General features: G+C 41.8%; 1 protein-coding gene across 1 annotated transcript; it reads left to right on the top strand.

Annotated features, from left to right (window-relative positions):
- The first annotated feature begins 2,667 nt into the window (after nt 1-2,667).
- Nucleotides 2,668-9,956, top strand: sparcl2 (SPARC-like 2). The gene is made up of 8 exons (XM_071903135.2): nt 2,668-2,713; nt 3,758-3,830; nt 5,208-5,319; nt 5,589-5,707; nt 5,807-5,961; nt 7,100-7,212; nt 8,934-9,028; nt 9,901-9,956. Exons 1-8 carry the CDS (start codon nt 2,711-2,713, stop codon nt 9,954-9,956), a joined length of 726 nt encoding a protein of 241 aa, XP_071759236.2. The 5' UTR covers nt 2,668-2,710.
- The last annotated feature ends 2,500 nt before the right edge of the window (nt 9,957-12,456 follow it).

Here is a 12,456-nt window from a genome sequence, read left to right as displayed (position 1 = left end):
CCTCAAAACAATGCCTCTTCTTTCTACAAAACTAACCTGTAAACTCGCCATAAACTGTCCATACATATGATACACTGAATTTCCACAGGACAGACTTGCGTGACAGTTTGTCATTCCCACATCCTCCATTCGCTTCCAAAGGGGCGGAGCCATGTCACCTGGGTTACAATCATAGGTTCCAATGGCTTGTGGGTGACATTGCTGATCTCAAACCGTGGGATTGCACGTGATCTTTAAACTACATAATCTGTATCAACTGTATGGAGGATAAACTTTTACGAGTCTTAATGTATTTCTTTGGTTTGTTTTCATCACATTCAAGTTAAGCCATATTTGAATATCATGCAAATTCCAGCCCCCCTACTAGCCGTTGGCGTGACGTCAGACTGGCCTCAGCTCTGTGCGCGCTACATTAATTCATAGTAGTCCCATGATGTCACATGCATTTCCTACCAATATGGTGCTTATACAACTCATTTGCTGTGGCTGTCATTTGATTAGAATCACCTATAAATTTATTACAAACACCTGTTATTTTCCCACCAAGATGGTCGTGTGATGATGTAACAGAATATTATGAATAATAATAGCAAGAATAAGCATGGGACAAAAGCTAATTTGGTTGGCTACTCATCCTGGTATTGTACTGTACTCATCATTCGTCTTTACACAGTCTGCTTCATACATCCTGCAGAAGCTGCTCAGGCTGTGTGATGCTCTAAATGGGCCAATGAACCCCTCAAGGCTCTCAATCACTTTAACACACACTGACAAACATACAAGGCACCACTTTTTCGGGTAATTATGTTTTCTTGCCGCTCCATTTACTTCCAGACTTTGCCTCCTTGCTCAGAGAAACTTTTTAAACCAGTCATCAAATATTTATCTGTTGAGAAAACTGGGTCAAGAAGCCAAAACCCGAAAACGAAAATGTTTCCAAAATGAAGGCTTCCATTCTGGGGGGGACAGATGAATACAATATTCAGACGTGTTGCTTCACATTTTGTGATTTTACTTGTACAGTAACTTAGGCCTATTTTGGAATTGGTCTATACCCTGTGCTATATGCTGAAATTGTCATTAACCAATATGACCACTAGGGAGCAGTCTCTTCTTTAATATTGCCAGTAGTAGCTCTCGCAATTTTCTTAAAGGTGTCCTTCATCTACACAAATTCACATTCTCTCCTATCTCTCTGTGTGTGTGTGTGTGTGTGTGTGTGTGTGTGTGTGTGTGTGTGCGTGTGTGTGAGAGAGAGAAAGAGAGAGAGAGAGAGAGAGAGAGGGAGACCATGTGTTCTCTCCGGCCTATAAATCTGTCTGTGGAACAATGCCAATGTCAATGAGAACCACTCTTCACTTATCCATCCTCTCTCTCGCTCTCTCTCTCTCTCTCTCTCTCTCTCCCTCTCTCAATTCAATTCAATTCAATTCAAGGAGCTTTATTGGCATGACGTACATGTGCACATGTTGCCAAAGCATAGATTCAAACATAAATGAGATGGAAATAAAGTAAAATAAAATGAAATAAACTGCATATTAAATATATAGATTCATCACATAGAATATTTCTGGACAGTAACAACAATAACAGTGATGATTACAAAAAAGCAAAGTTAAAGAAGAGTTTACAGTTTACAGAGAATTTTCTCTCTCTCTCTCTCTCTCGCTTTCTCTCTCTCTCGCTTTCAGTACAGCTACAAGTACAGCTCTCATGTACTTTTTCCTATATTCCATATATGCAACATTTACACCGTGTCTTAAGCTAACTTTGCATCCAAATTTTTGTGCACCAAAGACTGACCCACACCTGTGCAGTAGTCAACTGTGATATCAACAGGGAACTAATGTGAAGAAAAGACAGAGGGAGGGGGGGTAGCCTACAAAACTCAGAGACAGGGAAAGGTAGAGAAAGCGGAGAGGAGGGGCAGATAAGGCAAGAATGTAAAAATAGATGGATCAAATGAAAAGAAAAAGTAAAGACTGCTGAAGAAGGCTGTAAAAAGAATACACCCTCACAGGAGCTGGTGAGACGGAGAGAAAAAGGCATGTAGCTGGCAACGAGGAGAAGAAGGGGAAAGAAGAACAAGGGAATAACAACAGAGGAGAAGAGTGACAGAGGCCCTGGTAAGATTTTTTTTTTCAAGCAGTCAGGGGGATAGAAAATGACTTGTTAGACTGTAATGACTTCCTCAACTGAAAGCTGAATGTCCCCTCTATGTAATTCAACCCCCTATTTCCACTGTGATGGGAAAATGATGTTTTCTTATGACTCAATGAGCTGCATTGTTTCCTGCTGCATTACTGGAATGACTGGAAATAGAGAAATAGTGAGTAAATGACACCAAATATGCCGCACTGGAGGAAGAGAAATGAGGAAAATATGCATCTATTATCTGAGCAAGATCTGGGGAAATTGATATTCCTACAGTGCTATTTTTTTCTAGTTTCACCAAAAGTAACAGATGTCACGAAATGTAAAGGCGCAGGATTGATGCCACTGGAAATAGGTAAAAATATGAATGTTATTTTTTATTTCAGTCTCATATGTGATTTACAGAGATAGTCAGAACAGGTACTGTATGTTTGCAAAATCCTTGGTGATTTAGTCCAGTGTATGTTCCTCCTGCTAGTCAAGAGACGTCTCAACCATGAACCTGAGCTTGACCTTTGCCTTCTTTCTGCTCCCGAGTCTTCACACTGCCACAACCATGGTGAGTGTAACTTTGTATGAATTGTGGGTATTGTAGATTTGACTGCCCACCATAGGATACATAGTTATCTCTGGGTATGAGAACAATAATACAGAATATAAGCACAATCTAGTCAGCGACAAAGTAACACATTTTTTTATGACCTGACAATTCTTTTATGACCTGGCTGGGAGATAATTGTAAATAAATGATACATGAATAGTATCAATAACAGATAAGTCAGGTATTTTATGGCCATTTCGAGTGCACTCAGGAATTATCAACAGCGAATGTACACAATCTCTTATCTGTTTGCTGCTGCAGTGATCGGGTTGTTTGATCAAAGGTGTTAAATAGCATTTTGCTGAGTTAAGGGAGTGAGGCCCCAGTATTTTGGGTCAGAAATGCACCTGTTTCTCATCTGATCTGGGAGGACTTTCGGGGCAGATGTGGGCCTGGCGCTGACTACAAAGTTCCTAGAAATGTTAGCTTGGAATTGGGGCACATAAGGAGAGATGGATGTGGGGGAGAAGGCATACTAACCTCTTTATACTAACCTCATGTTATGTTTCATATCATTTACAGTAAAATGGCTTAGAGAAGTTGTCATTTTTTGTAGATTTTTAGATCACAAGTTCATATTTAGCGTCGGACCCAAATGAAAAATCTAGTCTCTTGACCTGTGATGCTCATGAAAACAGCAATGACTGTCATATGGGGACCCGCCAGAAGTAGGCCCGCAAATCATTTTGGTTCATGATCCAAAGTTTAAGATAAAAGGTTTAAGATGAAAGACAATTTTATACCTTATTATGGTGAACATGATGGGGAACTTTCAGCTGGTGGTCTAATTACACAATGGCATGTAAGAGCATTATACTTGTACTTTTGCATGAAAGAACAGACAGTGAAGAGTAAAACACATGTGCCAAGAACAAAGTCTTGTCATTCCAAAGTAGAGGGTGTTTTTACAAGTCTCTCTCTCTCTCTCTCTCTCTCTCTCTCTGTGTGTGTGTGTGTGTGTGTGTGTGTGTGTGTGTGTGTGGTTGGGTGGGTCTGGGTCAGGGAGGCAGAGCCCAGCGCAGACAGAGACAAGCTGAGGAGAGCCTGAGACCGTACATTGGCAGAGTGGAGCCAGGTGAGACTTACAGTACTGCAGTGGAATGTCATTTTAGAACAGCATATCAGGGCTCCAGTCATGACCACCTTATCTCAGTCAATTTGAGTCAAGACCAAGTCAAGACTGAGACCAGAGCAAACTGAGTCCTATTCAAGACAAGACCAAAATACTCATTATATAGTGTCTTTCTCAATTTATGACCAATCAACGCCAAATTTGGTGCACAGCTTTATGGGTCCCAGCTACACAAATGATGCATAAATGCTCCAAAGAATATGGTCACCATCAACCAATCAACGACAATGGGAGTGGCCTAATCAACACAAAACTTGGTAAAAAAAAAATGTACAAGAGAGGTCAACAAGCAAGACTGCAATGGAATTCTCTTAATGCAGTGACTGAAATTCAGTACACATGCTCAATGCTCATGTACTAGTTTAATAAGAAGTTTGTTCTTGATTGGTGAAAGTGGACATGGTCAGCAAATAGCAACTGGTAGATCAAACTGCATTTGCAAAATCAGTGTGAAGCTTACCAGCTTACCTTATCTGGAAAGGCATTTCAAACATGTGTAACAAATTTCATGCAATTTTCCCAAAGAAAGGCGCTGTAGTGACATTTCAGATTTTGAAAGGCCATACTGTATCTCATATGAAATAAGTCTGATTAGCACCAAACTTGGTAACCAATGATACAAATAAACATGAATAATGAAGAGAATGCAGATAAGTGCAAATACACTTTCTTAATTGTGCCCAGTTATGTGAATATCCTTCATATATGCAATTAAAGACATTTAACTGCGAATTAAGTGCGACATTTGGAATGTATGACCAAACACCATGAACCCAGGCTCATTTATTTTTACAGGAGACACATTTTACATCATAAAAAGCACTTTTTTTCATTAAGTAATTAATAATTCAAACAAAATTGATTGACCCCTAGGGTTTTGAATGCAAAAATCTGTAATCTATGAAAAACAAACAAGAACTAGGCTATCTCCCACAACGTGTCTATTTCTCCATGGTGGGACACATATGTGCGCAACATGTGTTTGGACCAATAATTCAATGTATAGCAATGATTTAAAATCAGTCCATTGTCTCATCTTGGAACTTTTCCATCAACTCTCACTCTACCTTTCCTCCCTTTCTCCAGTTTTCTTTACTTTTATTTCTCTAACCCAGCATTTCTTTCATTTTTTTTCATCACTCTTTCTGCCTTTACATAAACAGTACATTCTGAGACAATTTAACTGGTGCTCCCATCTAGAGCAACTGAATAAGTGAACATATCATCACTCAGTGGTATAAAATCAGTCTAAAGAAAAGCAGGAGCTGTAGAACTAGAAAACAGAAAAATGATACCAAGGGTTTTTCCTCCATTTTTCAGAAAAGTTATGTGAGCTCCTGAAGTGCCATAGTCCAATTGGATCTTGGTGCCAGGTGGTTCAGGAAAATGGAGTCCTCGTCCCAAAGTGTGTGTGTCCTCAGTCCTGTCCACGGTAAAGACACTTTAAAAAACACTTTATTTCAGCCAACCCACAGTCCTTTTGGGATTTTGAAAGCCTTGAGATGGAAAAACAGAGTTTTGGAAGTTTTTTGAACAACCCGTTTGCTTGTGGTTATAAACTTATAATCAATCAAAAGCATTTTCTTGTTTTTAACGTCTTTAACGTCTTTAACTGAAGACTTAAATTCTGGAGTTTGTTAATAAAATGTACACAGTATGATACACACAATTTGGCATGTGGGTACTTGCTGCTGTATTCAGGCAGAGGGCGCCAGTGTGCAGTGTTCTGGGGAAAACCTATGGGAATGAGTGTCTGCTACATAAAGAAGCCTGCAGAAAGAAACGCCGCACTGGACTGGCCCACATAGGACCCTGTCTGGGTAAACACACACACACACACACACACACACTGGACATTACAAACAATATGCTTTATACACTGAATCCTTCCAATTAGTGCAGTTATCACTCTGCATCAGTTCCCAAGGCTAACTGCACAGAGGAGGAGTTCGGCCAGTTCCCATACCGTCTCCTGGACTGGTTTCTACTGCTGAGTCGGATGGGAGAGTCGTACGCACCTGCCGCCCCGCCCCAGAGCTGCCTCAGCCACAGCCACAGAGCACAACTGGCACAGGTAGCTGACAGAGATGCTTCACACTTGAACTGAATCAAGTGAGCCTGAGATGAAGCTGTGACTCTCTGGGAGACACAAAGTTTGAAATGAGCTTGAACTCCATGAAAGGCTGAAAGACACCAAAACTCTGCATCCATGCTGAAGCTTTGATGCTGGTGTAAATAGGGTGGAGGTGGAGCATTAAAATGACAGCAAGGGGGAGAAGATGATTATAGAGTAATAAACATGATTAACGGTCCATGATGACGTCAGCCAAGGATGATGCAAATTGAATCAATATCTATGACGAAATGTAATGCTAAAGAAACTATAAACCAGACAAAAGAAAATATCAAGGGATCACTTCCATTCCCTGTGTAACTTAATGTTGAGCATCATTGGGTTGTTTCTGACACCAGACACCCTCATCATGGTAGTATACAAACTATGCTTCATGGATTTTCTAGCAAGAAATCAATGTTAACAACCTAAGTGGCAAGTTCTTGTGTTGCTCACGGTGTGGTCATCCACAGAATGAAATAGGGGTTCTCAAGAACACCATGTATAAATAGGACTTGGTCAATAATCACTAAATTATTCAATAAGAGGATGAATGGAGGGGTAACTCAATATGATCCTGACAGCCACCTTGACCTCCTGCCCTCAAATGAATGAGAGGAAAACTCATGGAATATGATGTTATTGTCTCAAAATCTTTTTTTATTTTTTTTTATTTTTATAATGAGTAAGCAATTCCTTGTACTCTTTAATGATATATTTATTTATATTTATTTATTTATATTTTTAATGACAAATTCTGATGTTTTAAAACTCTTGTTATTCACATGCAAAGCTATCTGCATTCTTCCTTTATGAAGCATAGTTTTTCTACTGATATGGACTCTAGGGTGGACAAAAATAGAATAGATTGACAGATAAGAGAACAGAACACAATAGAAAGCAACATAAGGGTGAACAGAACAATTCAATGAAATGAAATATACCACAAAAAACTGTAAACAAATAAGGAAATATGGAAACATCTGTATCCTCCAAATATTCCCTCTCTTTTCACCATTGTTCTCACCTCTCTCTGCCTTTCTCTCTCTCTCTCTCTCGCTCTCTCTCTCTCTCTCTCTCTCTCTCTCTCTCTCTCTAGCGGAGGTTTGCCTTACTGGACAGGAACAAGGATGGGAAGTTGAGTCGCAGGGACCTGAGGAAGCTGCGTTACAAGAGGATGCCTCTGGAGGACTGTGCTACACCCTTCTTTCAGTCAGTCCCACTGAAACGTCCCCTAGAGCTGCTGACACTACAAGGCTGCTGTCAGGAGTTCAGCTGTTGAATAATAGGAGCCGTGATCTGATGATTAGTTGTCTTAGATTTCACTGAATTTAGTGTTGTTCTTTACTCTCTCTTAGGCCTGTCCCCTCTTGGTTGATTAGTCAAGTTTTAATTATATTTTTATATATTGCATAAGCTATTTCCTGGAAATATATAAGCATGTCTCATCATAGCACATGGCATCAGACAGCATTCACAAATATGAACTGGTCTTACTTGATAAACAATAGATTTAAAGTCCATTTCGAGGATTGCATGTGTTTGCAGGGGTTCAGTAGTGTGTTAGAAAACAATTACAGATTTGACGATTGAACAGCCTCTTCGATGAGTGGATGAAGTCCTGTTAACCATAAAGTGACTTCTTAACCTAATGATTTCTTAACCCAAAGACTTTGCTAGCCTCTTCATCAAGTCACATCCTTCTTGTTCTTGCTTAACAACAACCCCATGTTCCTCAATCAAGTTCACAATGTGAACCTGATAAACAGCCTGCTTTTACAGGCTGATAAACAGCCTGTAAAAGCAGGATCATAGCCATGATTGCAAGGTTTTCCTCATACAAGCAGGGTGCTGCAGGAAGCTTTTCTCCAAAAGGTCAGCATTCCAGGAGTTGAGAAACATTGCTTCAGTTTCCCATTGATATCCATGCATTTTTTTTTACATTTTACAGTGCGTTCTTGGTCCTCAGGTCACGCACGTTTTCCAGAGTGGAAAACAAAGTTATTTGTCAATTACAGCAAAAAAAAAACAACAACAATTTTTTTTAAATTGGAGATGATCTGCCAAACACTGAATATTGGATCAGAGGCGATTCTGTTTCATGCAGTATGTTGTTTTTCAGCTAATTGGTGAAGCATAAAGGGTTAAAAATGTCTCACCCTGTGATGCCTTTCGCCCCCGCTCTATGACCATGTCGCACCTCCCACCATGCTGTTCTCTCTGCACGCCATCCATCCATACATCCTCTGTGCCAATCCCCCCTTCCCTCCCCTCCTAACTCTCACTACCACACCATCTCTCCATCATCTCGCTCCTCCTCCATTTTTAAGCACTTCACTTCCCCTTCCTTACTTCCTTCCTTCCTTCCTTTCTTCCTTGGTGCTTTCCTCTCTTCTTTCCTACCAATGGGCTCACCCTCAACCTCCCTCTCTGTCGATCCCTCCATCTTTCTCACCCTCCCTCCCTCTTCATCTCTCTCTCACTCTTTCATCCCTCCCCCCCTGCCCCTCTCTCTCACACACTATCTGTCTCCCTCACTCTCTCTCTCTGGCGTCCCCACCCCCACCCCACCCCTCTTCCTCTGCCAGTCTGCAGTGACAGGTTTTGTGGGAGTGGGGCTGGCTGTGTCAATGTCAACCCATTCCCAGCAATGATAATGTTTATTACCCACTGTGTGTCCCGCCGCCCATGGATTAGCACAAATTGAAGCAGTACCCTTCAGAGAAAATGCTGGGGTGGGCTGAAAGGCAGTGGCTGATGAAGAGCCCCAGTGCAGTTGTTCCCATACTTATGAATATGTCTTCATATGTCTGTGTGTGTCTATACAACTCAGTCTTTGTCTGTGCTTTAGTGTTTGAGAGGTTGTGTGCGTGGTTGTCTGTTGTCGTCAGTTTCCGAGGTCACCCATGCGCTGTATTGTGCTGTGTGTGCAGGTCATGTGACCATGACAGGAACAGGAAGGTGACCCTGCGTGAGTGGACGTCCTGTCTGGTGGATCGCTCCGAGGCCTGGTTCTACCGCTTCATGTGTGAGTGACCTTTCCCCACCTTTCTGCACCCTCCTAACATGTTTCCCACTATTTTCCTTGGTTTAAAGGGGCTATAAGTTGTTGTTTTTTTGTTGTTTTTTTATATATATATATATGTAATATAATTATTTATGTTAGGTTGCAACAAACTAGACAAAGGGGCTATAAGTAAGATGTTTACTGTCCCATAGCACAAAATTACCATAATATATCTGCTGGGGTTGGATAAGGTTGTTGACCAATACCAATGACTCGATTAGGCAGTGTTGAGATTTCTGGTTTTCAAAACTCAGTTTCTGGCTCGCACTCTGTTTTGGAAAAAAAACCTCCTCATTCAAGACACTCAATGCAGTTCCTACAGGTTTCTGGTGGAGGTTGATAAAGGTCATTGATTACTTAATGCCCCTTTAATTTTGTGTTTTTTACTAAATATTTCAAAAATACAACTGATTCTATAATATAAAATATTTATTGTAGGCAAATGTCTTTAGTTAGCAGATAATATCAATAATATTAAATAATGAGCTTCAACATCATGCAAGAATTTTTTTTTTTGAATGGTAGATATCTCGTTTTGGAATCAAATTCGTGCTGTAGGGAACTATTACAGAATAAATCTACTACTGTACCTCCTATTAATGTGGTTCAACAGCTTTGTGTGGGAAAGAAAGACAATGAGCTACAAATACAGTACAGCCACTATGGAACTGTAATGAGAATTCCCTTAATCTCTCAAGTGAATCGTCTATTTTCCTTTACATTATGTTGACTTAGCAGTACCTGAAAGTGCAAGGCAAACTTTCATTTCTCTGTCATTTATATTACATGCCATTCAAAACCAAGGCTATGTGTTTTGTGTTTTTTTTCAACAGCAATGAGGATGGGTTCCCACAAACTGTGTCCTAAGGCCATGGAGAGCAACCTTTGACATGAAAATGGTGATAACCTGCTCTCCCACTTTTCTGCTATAAGCAACTCTCTGGAGACAATCTTAATGGAAGAGTTACCATGACCACCACCACCACCATCATCATCATCATCGTCATCATCATCATCATCATCATCATCATCATCGTCGTCGTCGTCGTCGTCGCTCCATTCAGTATTGCAGCCAGTGGGATATTAGTGATTTATGACATCGTCCAATTTGAAAATCTGCTGGTTGTCTATGCAGTCATGTGTGTATAAATGGCTCAAATAAATGTCTTGGCGACCTGGCTGCCACTATTATTAATTACAGTTACTGTCTGTCCTTTGTAAGTTTGTGAGAGAGCAGGAGCAGGGACAATAGGCAATATTAAAGGACCAAAAAGACGTGGCATGCTTCAAATAACCAATTAAAAGGGAGGATGACAGAGGTGAAGACAAACAGTGGGATGTAGAGAGATGGATGGAAGATATGGGAAACGAAGATAAGGAGGGGGGGGGGTGCTTAGTGTGAGAAGACGTGACTGGAGAAGAGACAGAGAGATAATGGGGGGGTGAAGCAGAGGGAAAAGTGTCATAATGCACTGGAGGAGAGCAATGGGAAGGAGAGGAGGAAAGAGACTGAAGGAGGGAGAGAGAAGTACAAAGTGTGTTTGTGAAAGGAGAAGAGGAGGTAATGCACTGTAAATGGGAGTTGAGAGTAATGGAGTAATGCATAAAAAATGGATCAGAAATGAGGGAAAGACTAAGAACGGAGAGTGAGAGGGGGAAGGGATGGCTGGGGAAGTGGGAGGAATTGAGGAGAGAGGAAATGCAGGGGGGGGGGGAAGAGAGATTTTGATGCTGCAAAACATTTCAGTAAATAGCATCAAGCAGAATTTCTGAAATACTTGACCAAGCCAAGGTCAAAACTTGTGTAACACAAGCTTGCTGACTTTTTGTCTCTATGTACCACAATACACGCTGCTCTAAAAACTCTTGTTGCATCTTGTTTTTGTTTGCTTCTGTTGTGTGTATACATGCTCAAGTGCGTGTGTGCATGAGTTTATGTGTGTGTGCAAGTGTTGGTGCTCCAAGATCAATAGGAGGATGTGTGTGGCCTGGGGTGGGTGCTTTGGTATCACTGGTGTCTCTGGACTAATTAGCCTTCACATTTACTGTGCCTGAAGGATGAGGGGGAGAAAGAAAGACATTGGAAAGAAGAAGAAGAAAGGGAGAGAGATTTCAATATTCAATATGAGATGCAGCTGCAGACATGAGGCAAATTGCTTGCTCTACATGTGTCAAGCAAAAAAAGAAAGTGCATCATCCCAAGTATCAAAACAAGATTTCTTTTCCCATAACATCTCAGATTTTCACTCATAACTTTTGATGAAGAGGAATGGACCACTGGAGGGCTGCAAATCATCTGGGCACGCTGAATGAAAAACAAGACTAAAAATGGAAAACAGGCTTGAAGACAGAAAGAAAGACGTCTAAATGAAGAGATGCAGGAGCCCAACGTGAGGCAATAACGCCAAGCGAGAGCCGGCTGTATTTGCTAATGATGAGTGACCTGCGGAACCGAGCTGTTAGCGCTGTCCCTCCGCTGTGCAAAAAAAACAAAAAACAAAAAGGGTCTGTGAATACAAAGTCCATCCCCCCACTATACCTCCACCGCCAAACATCTCTCCTCAATCCGCTCCCTCGTTCCCCAGGGACCAGTCTCTTTATCAGGGAAAATAAAATGAGTTGTTGGGGCCACCCCCGGAGGTCCAGCAAGGCCTCCCCTCCTCCTCCACACCGCTGCTCTTTCTTTGTGTACCCCCGCCCCCCCTTGCCCCCCCACTCACTGCAAACACATTCCCTCTCATTACCTCAGGACCACCATCTCCACCTCCACACTCCTTCCATCCCCCCATACAAACACAGGGTGGAGGGGGGGGGGGGGCAGTTACATTGATCCACCTAATCCTACTCCATCCCAAACCCTCTTTACCCTCCTGTCACACACACACACACACACCTCCTCCACTCACCTCCAGTCCTATACTGTCTTCACCCCCCACTGTCACATGCTGTTTGGATGTTGGAACAGAGATATCCGTGTGCCACCCACTCACCCACCTCCGTAACCTTGTCCTACCTCCCCCTCCTCCTCCCCCACCCTCGGGTGTTGATCGGTGATCTGGTCTGCGGTGGTTTGCTTGCATCTCTCTGTGTCTCTCTCTCTCTCACACACACACACACACACACACTCCCAAGGGACTCTGCCAGCACAGGAGCAGATGGGCGGCTGGTGATGATATGTTGTTAAAAATAAAGATTCCTGTTAACCCGTTGTCAGCTAGCACCACACTCGCTCCCTCCCTCCCTCTCTCCCCCATATCTATCTGTTACTCTCTCTGTCAATCTCTCTCACTTTCTCTCTCTCTGTCAATTCCTCCTTCTCTCCCTCCACAATACTGTCCATGCACTACTCAATACAAAAGGCAAGTAACTGTTTCACTGAAAACACTCTG

Source organism: Centroberyx gerrardi, chromosome 15, assembly GCF_048128805.1.
Source record: "Centroberyx gerrardi isolate f3 chromosome 15, fCenGer3.hap1.cur.20231027, whole genome shotgun sequence".
NCBI classification, from domain to species: domain Eukaryota; kingdom Metazoa; phylum Chordata; class Actinopteri; order Beryciformes; family Berycidae; genus Centroberyx; species Centroberyx gerrardi.
The sequence above is the reverse complement of the archived record's forward strand: the minus strand, read 5'-3'. Positions and strand labels throughout refer to the sequence as shown.

Bases quoted from the DNA above. Each gene is read 5' to 3' on its own strand.
- sparcl2 (XM_071903135.2), top strand. The intron at 3,831-5,207 runs GTGAGACTTACA...TCCATTTTTCAG, and splicing joins CATTGGCAGAGTGGAGCCAG to AAAAGTTATGTGAGCTCCTG. The intron at 7,213-8,933 runs GTCAGTCCCACT...CTGTGTGTGCAG, and splicing joins TGTGCTACACCCTTCTTTCA to GTCATGTGACCATGACAGGA.